This window comes from Lipotes vexillifer, unplaced genomic scaffold, assembly GCF_000442215.2.
Source record: "Lipotes vexillifer unplaced genomic scaffold, Lipotes_vexillifer_v1.1 scaffold161, whole genome shotgun sequence".
NCBI lineage: Eukaryota > Metazoa > Chordata > Mammalia > Artiodactyla > Lipotidae > Lipotes > Lipotes vexillifer.
In genome coordinates, this window is record NW_006779016.1 from 913,231 (window position 1) to 922,929 (window position 9,699).

The window sequence follows — 9,699 nt, forward strand, 5'->3', positions numbered from 1 at the left end:
GTTAAGAACTAAAAAAAAACCCCAATTATTTCAACGTTCTGTCCTTGGGGTGGCTCCAGAAGAGGAACTGCAGAGAAGAAGCATTTTCTTAGGACGTACTAGTAAATCCTATTTAATGATTACTTCTTGCTAAGCTATATCATTATAACAAAAATTATAGATGATGAAGAGCATCAGAAAGTTAATATCACAGCAAATGCTGAGGTAAATTACCTCTTGAGTAACTATATTAACAGAGAGAAGTGGGATGATTATAAAACAGCATTATAAAGTGCTGGATTTCTTAATTATATTTGTTCATTTTATGCTTAAAGTAATAAACTACACTAAAATGTTTATTAGATTAAATGTAATGTGGTATTCAGGATTGAGTCCTGGAACAGAAAAAGGTTATTGTTGAAAAACTAGTGAGATCAAATAAAGTCTATAGTTTGGTTAAGAGCATTATAGCAACATTAATTTCCTAGTTCTGACAAATGGTTATACAAGACGTTAACTTTAGGGCAAGCTGAGTAAAGGGTATATAGGACTCTGGGCTATCTGTAACTTTCCTGTAAATTTAAATTATTCCAAAAAAATGATTATTAACTCTAGTTTACAACATTAAAGAAAATCAAATTGTACGTATGTCACTGGCTCATTTGAGACTATCGCTTATTATGCAAAATTCTCTAGTGCCTGAGTTTAATGGTTTGCCTGTACTTTAATCTTAGCAGCCATGGGGAAGGCATTCTATCCACTCAGCGGCAGAACTAATAATAGTTTCTGTCAGTGATGACTTATGCATCAGGGTCATTTCACCTCATGTTCATTTTAGCTGAACATTTAAAGGGGACGATTTACATTTCATGTTTCTTTTACAATCTGGTAACCAGAGCTGTAATAAATAGTTCAGGCACTGACGGTGTTTTGTTCAAGAAAAATATTATGTTTTCTCATTTGTTTATAGTACCTAATGTTCCTCAGTATTTTGAGATGTTTTTATATCAACTTCCCATTTATTTTTATCTGCTGTTACCATGTTCCCATGTAAATGTTATGACAAGGAAAACAATTTGGGCTTGTGTTCACCAATTAAAAAAAAATAAACCTTAGAAAATAAATAAACAGATTGGGCTCAGCATAATTCTGAGATTGTAAGACCTAGTAAAGATAATAATCCAAATGGCGGCTAAATGTTATTAAGATTAAACTAAACACCTACTTAGTAACAACCTAATTTCTTCCTTCCTTCCTTCCTCCCTCTCCCTCTCCCTCCCGCTCCCTCTCTCCCTTTCTTTCTTTCTTTCTCTTTCTTTCCCCTGCCGCTGGCTTGTGGGATCTTAGTTCCCTGACCAGGGTTTGAACTCGGGGCCTCGGCAGAGAAAGCGCCGAGCCCTCACCACTGGACCGCCAGGGAATTCCCATCCTAATTTCCCGATTAATTAATCATTACAGGTTAAGTGACAATTATAGTTTTATTGATGGGGGTGGGGTAGAAGGAGGTTCTGTAGCAGGAAGGGAATCAAGACTGAAAGGGATAGTTCTTACACCGTGTATTTCCTAACACTGTCATAAGTGAGGGGTAGAAATAGAAGGATTCTCAGTTTTGAGCTCAGAAAGATTATTAGGCTGGCAGCGTAGTGCAGGGCCGCCTAGCAGGGCTGTGTACCTCTGTCCACTGCGCGAGGGCAGGGGGAGGCGGGGTGGGTGGGGCGGACGGAGACCCAGTCACTCTGCTGGTTCTGCCCAGCTCGAGAAAAGGGAATCTAATTCTCACAAAGGCGCGCTGCAAATGAGAGTTGAATAATGACCCATAGTATCTACCGGACCCCTAGAAACTACTATCTGACAAAAAGTTGCAAGATTCCTTCCCCACAGAACACAGTGAAATTCTTACAGATCTCAGGTCCTGACCTTTGGGTCCGAAATTTTAAATTCATTGTCTCTTGGAAGATTTTGCTGGCTATTACTCAGCTGGTCAATGAATTAACAGCTTTTTTCCCAGTTGAGTTTCTGAGTCTTTTACGAGTTTGCTTTTATTGTCCGTGGGAGGTGCTTTGTTTTTCCACTCTGCTTCGCCGAGAGTAAAGATTGAGGTATCTTGTGGTTTCCTTAATTAGCATAAAAACTCCTCCAAGGCAGTAGAGTCTCCAGTGCCATCCTATTCAAAATATTCCTGAGGCACCTACTCCGCACCTGACTGTCCCCTGTCACATTGCCGCTCAACATTTCCTCAGCGTTTCACTCCGCTTGCTTCTTAACAGAAACCACCTTCCCCCTCCCCGTGGGGCACAGCAAAACGCATGCGCACGTTTCCATGAGCGCGCGCGCCTTACGGCCGCTGAGGCTGTCCTGCGGCAGCGTACGGATACAAAATAGCAGCGGCGGGTGGTGGTGACGTTAGAAGAGCGCGCCGCACTTCGGTGCGAACAGCTTCCGCGGGAGTGAGTTCTTGACCCTTGCGGGCATGGTGAGCTGCAGTCGGGTGTTGCTCAGAAAGGTCCGTGATTGGTGCCCCTCAGCCTGATGTCCGACACCTGGTGCCTCTAGCCCCAACTGAGGGCTCTGGTTCTCCTTCGCCTCCAACCCTCCCCAGTGTTTTCTTCCTGGGGGCCTCTTTCCTGCTGCTTCTCTACCACAGTCTTCTCCTTTTCGCCCCTCAGGGAGTCGGGCTTGGCCTGTAAGGGGTGAGAAGGGCGTGTCTAGTCTACCGGGCATGGTTAGGACGGTTGTTTGGAACAGGGTTTGAGATTTTTCAAGGGAATTGTGCGCACGTGGGATGAAGAGCTGGGGTAACTGCCTGCCATTTATACATGCAATAAGGTGTATGTGAAGTGTAGGTTTGACTTTTTCTTTTGGCTCAGATAGTGCATTTTCCTCCTTTTAAGTAATAATATCCATAACTTGTTTTTACATATTTTTTCATTGAGTGCATTGTTATTAAGAGCTTTCTAAAGACAACTTATAAGCAGTAAACGAAAATAGGTAACTGACTTGCCTTCTTGCAAGAAACTAGGTCAGCTTTTGTGCAGTGCGGGTTTTATCATCGTTTCTGTAAAAAATTTACAGTTGCTTTTCAAATTTAAAAACCTCTTTAAGATCCTTACTAGCAATGTTTTTTGAAACCTGCCGTCATCAGGTTTGGTCATTACCTTATTACTAAGGACGAGATTGAGATATTACTTTTAAGTTTGAGTTCTAAATCTATGAACCTGATAAATCTAGAGCAGTAAAAAATGTGTCACATATTGAAAGGACCTTCAAAAACAGCAGGTTTCTTTTTGTCGGAGGAAAAGCATGGTTAGTAATACCATGGTTAGTAAAGTTTTACTTTATTCAACCCTCTATTTTCCAGAAAATAGGTGGTCAGAAGAAGAGAGACTTGTGAAGGATAGTACTTGGGCATATAGGATAACTAATCTGTAAGCTAAAAAAATGAACTACTGCATTTTTTGCTGGATATGTTTTTAAATGCTAGTTGTGTAACTTTACTGCCATAACAGTCACTTCCAGTCAATGTTGTTTGCAAGGGGAATCTACCTCTTCACTTACCTGTGATGCATTTCTGATCTAGCTCTACCCAGCCAAAGCATAAGTTCGTCAGCCTCCAGAGAAAAATACTCTGGCTAGCCCTTAAGTTCATGTTTTGTATATTCCTTCCACCCTTACAATACTCTGTTTCGTGACTATATTTGCATACTCAAATGAAAAGCTGTCCTTTGAATCTTTGCTGTGTAACTATCCACTGCAATCTCAAGTCTAGACAGATTTATCAGAATCAGCAAAGGAGCTTTTGATAAATGTGCTGGCTTACCCTATTCTCATCCCCTCCTCCAGAGTATCAGAATGGTCAGTGGAGTGTATGCATTTTTGAAAAAATTCCCAGATGTTTTCGATACTTAAAACTATCCTAAATGATTAAAGATGTGAAGATTATGAATTTAAGAAATTACTTTGTGAGGAATTTTGATAGCCCAGGGAGTTAAGACATAGGATCTTACCTGCAAGAAGTTCTTGATTTAGTGAGGGAAACAGAAATAAACCCTAAATACAGTGTATGATTTCTAGAGATCTAATAATAGAGATATAATCCAATTACTGAGAGCCCAGGAAAATCAATGGTAAGTGTTGGTTAAAGGAATTAAGAAAGACATCGGAAAATATGACATTCAGGTAGGGTTTATGATAGAAAAGAACAAATGACATTGTAAGTAGATGAAAAAGCATGAGCAGAATGCCATGGAGAAGTGACAGTATATTGTGTAGCATAGAGCAAAGAGATGAAGAGGATATAGGAGGGGTTGAATGAATGGAAATGAAATGTGAAGGGTGGGTTAAGAGCTTTGAATATAGCACTGAGAATTTTACACTTTATTTCATAAACAGCAAAAAACCATGAATGGTTTTTGAGTAAGGGAGAAACATGTTGAGAGATCAGATCCATTGTCAGAAAAATCGCTCAGGCAGTGAGACAGAGGATGTGTTGAGGAAGGAATGACTAGACATTGAAAGACCAGTTAGGAGCTAATGTAATAATCAAGATACTAGGGTAGTTAGTTGTGCCAAAAAAGGAAAGATAGTAGGGCTTCGGGAAGAGAAGCAGGTATAGTCTAAGATCCCCATATGTGGTCTCAGTGAGTAGATAAACTATCGTTTCATTATTTGTGAGAACATTGGAGGAACAGAATTTACCTAGGGAAAAGTTTGGTTTTGTTACATAACATGTATTTAGGTGACAATTATCCTTTCAATACCTAAGAACAAGTTATATATTTGAGGGGTTTCAAATATAAGTTAAATACTGATCTCGTTCTCAGTTGCTTTAGACTATTAAGCTCACATCTGGTGGAGATGTCCAACTAACTGGGATAGAGAATATCTCACCTAGGTGATAGTTACTGGTACAAACTGAGATCACCCAGGGGAGAAAGTCTAGATTGAAAAGTGGGCCAGTGTCAGAGACCTTCAGGATTGGAAGGACAACAATTGATAGTGAAAAACAGGGTCTTAAGAGAGTTAATCTAATGGGAAAGTGAGGTCAGACAGGAGGTAAACTAAGAAAAGACAATAAATGTGGCATACGGAAAGCCTTTTTTTTTTTTTTTAGGAGTTTTAGTGGCAACAAAGAACTAGAAAGGAGTTCAGAATTGGTAAGCACATGTGGTATACAAATGTCCTCTTTCTCTTTTTAAGTATGGAGACTTCATTGATAACCTGAGACTCTTCACCAGGGGAGGAAGTGGTGGAATGGGCTACCCTCGCTTAGGTGGAGAAGGTGGAAAAGGTGGTGACGTCTGGGTTGTAGCCCATAACAAAATGACTTTAAAACAACTTAAAGATAAATATCCTCAGAAACGGTTTGTGGCTGGAGAAGGAGCAAACAGTCGGTAAGTATTTAACTGAATGGTTTTGTATGAAATTAATTCCCCCCGGAAGAAGGAAAAAACGTTGAGATAAAAATTTAATTGGTAATTTGAAGTAAATAATATCCTGGATTTGTAACTGAGCAAAAATCTACTATTTTTGTCTCTAGTAAATACAAAAGATAGGTACTATGGAACGTTTTGACGTTTTTAAACTTTTTATCCTTTTCTTCTCCCAGTGTCTGTTTATATTCTTTTATACTTCCTTTGTAGAACCAGAAAATGATCTGAATCCCCACTGTTTTCTTCTAAAATTATCTTTGACAGTCTTTAGGAAACTTTCTAGAATCTTAACTGGCTACACCCCACTACCACCTATAGTTCTGCCAGCATCTTGTAGGCAGTACTTAAAATTTAGAGCCTGTTTGCTGCTACATCTCTTGAATGTTTTCCTTTTGACTCTGTTTTGATTTTCTCTCTGTGACAGCAAAATCTTCCCTTTGTTTTTTGTTAATGTTTGCTATTTTCTGTGGAACATATTATGTTGGCCTCAGAATATGAGAAGAATTTTTTCTTTCATTGTAAAGAAAACGAAGAAAAAAAATTCTTAAAGCTTCCATCAAAATGCAGTCTGTGGTTCCTCAGGCCTCTGTCATTCTGTTGTTCCTTAGGAGGTGTTGGTATAAAAGTTAGGCTTTCTGTTCCTTTTTTCTTTCCCCTTCCTAAGGAAGTGTTTGGGTATATTTATTTGTCACAATCGTAGAGGATGGCATGTGTCACTTGCTTGGGGGATGAGTGTAAGCAAAGGATAGAGCCTGGATATAGGCTAAACACCCTGTAACGCAGGGTGAGGAATGCCCCCAACAATAACAACAATTTATCCTGCCCCAAATATCCAGCAGCATCCTCTGCTGGTAAAGGAATTCTTGGAGAAACCCCTTAAATTTCTTTTGAGCATTTTTGTTTATGAATAGTCTTTACAGGGCAAATTTTGAGAGCCATATATTAGAATTCAGTAATCAAAGTTTTAAGATCAGAATGTCATTTTATTATTTAGATGTTACAGGTAGAAAATAACTGCAGTTTATATCCTAAAGTAAAATTTTTCATTTTATAATTTCTTTTGAAAATTAAGGTTGCTGTAATTCCAACCTTATTCTGTGTTTAGATAAGTGGTATGCTAAAGATGGTGTATAACTTTTAAATGTTAAGAAAGATTTAAATAGAACAGTTACTGCGATTGTGTGTTAGAATTTTTAGAATGTAGAGGCTTAAATCTAAAGGATTAATAGGAGCCAACTGGATGAAGGGGAGGAAAAAGCATTACAGGAAAGATAACAACATGAACAAAGGCCCAGTGATAGAAGACAACTACCAGTATAAAACACTAAAAGAAGCTCAATGTGGCTGGAATGCAGAAAACACAGAATGTAGAGGAAGGTGAGACTAGAAAGATAGGTACAAGCCAGACCTTCATCATTTCTGAAATACTGCAGTATTCTCCAAATTGGTCTCCTTCTCCAGTCTCAGTCATCACCTCCAATCCATTCTTTTTCCAATTATGTCTACAGTGCTTCTCCTATAACACCAATTTATTAATGTCACTTGCATATTTAAAATCCTTCAATGTTCCCCATCAATCTAAGATAATATTCAAACTCTCTAACATAGCATATCAGGCTCTTCGTGATCTGGACTACAGTGTCTTCCACCCCACTTCTGCTATGCTTACACTAGAAATAACTATTATTTCACCAAATACCTTGTTCCCTTCTAATCCGGGATGTGTGTGAGTGTTTTTTTGGTTTGTTTTTCTTTCTCTTTGCCAACACTTTCCTGCCTTGATTATCTGGCAAAATCTTATTCCCCTTCCGAGACTTGTTCTACCCGGAAATAACCACTATTAACCTTTTCATGACTTTTCTAAGACTTTTGTGTGTCTCTCTACCCAAATGTAAGTAAATGTGTCTGTAAAATTGGGGGCTACAAAAACAAGAGCAAAAACTTTTGCAACCTTCTCTTGTAACCTTTTTTTCCATTCCAGAGAATTGTTAAGCATGGCTGCATAGTCTTATAGTATTGGAAATAACATAAATTATTTTGTCATTCATCTATTTAGGTAATTCTTGATTTTTTTTTTACTGTTATTGTCACAATGCAGTACACATCTTTGTGTATATAATAGTTTACATGGTTCAATTTTTTTTTTTTTAGGATAAATTCCCAGAAGTGGAATTACTAGTTAGAACCTTGTACCACTTTATCCTCTCTTGAGCAGTTTAAGAATCACCATATGAGCCTCCTATAATTAAAGTACTCTCATTTCAGGTCATTTTTTAAAAAGCCTTGTTATTCACTGGATTTTCCATTTTTTTCTAGTTTATTCATGTTGCAATGATCTCTTCCTTTCAAATGTACAATATTTTAATTCATTATGAGTTAAAATGACTTTTGGTAATTAGCTTGGTAACTTAAATCATTACTTAATATTATTTTTATTGAGATACAGTAGTCTAAAATGCAAATAAATAAATAGGGATAATTTTATTTTTTCTCCATTTGGCCATTTAACATCTGCATTGTAAGAATTGGTTGCTAGTCTTCTTTGTATACCATTGTATTTGCTTGAAACATCAACCATTTAATCTAGCAGATTTTCTTTATGTTAATTTAGCTTTATTTTTTTATAGAGTTAGTGCACTGAAAGGCTCCAAAGGAAAAGACTGTGAAATTCCTGTACCTTTGGGTATTTCAATAACTGATGAAAATGGTAAAATTATAGGTAAGTGTATTGTAGATTCTAAGGTTGTGAAAAATGTGCACATTTTCTAAAATTGAGATCTGTGGGGAATAGCACCTCTTAAGTTTCAGGATTTTTTTTAAACATTAAGTATTTTAGCTGCTAGTTTATAAAACAGCTTTAAAAAACATTATATAGCAGTTCAGAATTAGCTGCTAGATTTAAAATTATTTTAAAGGTGTAAGAGTATTTACTCGGTTTTAAAACAAATAACTAGCATTTTTTCAACCACTTGCAAAAGTTTTCTTGGGGTCAGATTTTTAATAGGAACTTGATGCTATCGTTTAGCCCTTTAGATTTGTAAACTGGAATTTCCTGGCATCTGTTTCTGAAAGAAAAATGTCATTAGTGATTAGCTCCACTTACTAATCTTTGCTTTAAGTATCTTTATCTCTCTTTTTAAGGAGAACTCAATAAAGAGAAAGACAGAATTTTGGTAGCTGAAGGAGGTCTTGGTGGTAAATTACTTACAAATTTCTTACCATTGAAAGGCCAGAAACGAGTAATTCACCTTGATCTAAAACTTATAGCTGATATAGGCTTGGTGGGGTAAGTATTATTCATATTTTTATTTTTATACTTTCAGAGAGATAGTTCATGAATAGGAAGTAAATATAAATGGTAATTTGGGGCCAGCATTATTTCTAGTTCATGGAATTTGTGTATTGTTTGTGTACTTTAAGAATATGCTGCTTAAAAACAAAAAAAGAATATGCTGCTAATATTTGCCAACATAGAGTTTCATAGTCACTATTCATTTGTCAAAGATCATAGCAATTGAATAGGGCAGTGGAAATGTTAGAAAATAAACACAGAAAAATCAATCAAATACAAAAGAATATTACCAAGTATTAAAGAATAAAATTAGAAATCCAAACAAGCCACATATTAAAAACTGTATGGAAGGAAATAAAAAGTAGGGGAAAAATGACCAAGATATTGTTACAAGTCTTAATAGAGGTATTGAAGTATCATTAATCAGATGGCTAAAGGCCGGTACAGATGATCTCAACCATCAACTTTACACACTATTGAGCACTAAGCTGGATCTTGCTATGACCGTTTCCCTATCCTTCACTCTCTGTTTTGGAGCTGTCCATTCTCAGTGCTGCAGACCTTCCAATGTTGTCCTCTTCCACCAGCCTCCATTCTTTCATCAAACAATGCTACTTAGCTGTAGGGTTTGCAGTGCTGGCACATAAATGGAGGGAGATAAATAGCAAGATAGAAAGTAGATAAAGGAAGGGAAAACTTCAGCTTTGCATGTCTCCTCTCCCTCTCTGTCTTCCTCTCCCAAGTCGCACTATAGCATTACACAATAGTCAGGTGGAAGGCCTCAGGTAAAGGGAGGGAAACTGCCGCTCTACTCCAGCTGCCAGTTCCATGCCTTGCTTTCCCATAGCTTCTTTCTAAGCTCTTTTCATCTTCCTCTTCCCGCATCTCACTGCTTCTTTACCACACTCTTCACTCTGAATCCCTCACCTCTTTCCATGCCTGTTTAGGTCTTACCAGCAGTGGCTTAGAGTTCACAGAGGCCTCATTCCTGCTGAAATT

The 9,699-nt window shown here is 37.5% G+C and overlaps 1 protein-coding gene across 1 annotated transcript in view; it reads left to right on the forward strand.

Moving 5' to 3' along the window:
- The first annotated feature begins 2,375 nt into the window (after window positions 1-2,375).
- The window catches only part of GTPBP10 (GTP binding protein 10), a 20,266-nt gene continuing 12,942 nt past the window's right edge, over window positions 2,376-9,699 (forward strand). The window contains exons 1-4 of the mRNA XM_007452054.1: window positions 2,376-2,482; window positions 5,176-5,369; window positions 8,036-8,127; window positions 8,550-8,694. Coding sequence (XP_007452116.1) covers window positions 2,450-2,482; window positions 5,176-5,369; window positions 8,036-8,127; window positions 8,550-8,694 — 464 coding nt within the window. The 5' untranslated portion in view covers window positions 2,376-2,449. The remainder of the gene's footprint in view (window positions 2,483-5,175; window positions 5,370-8,035; window positions 8,128-8,549; window positions 8,695-9,699) is intronic.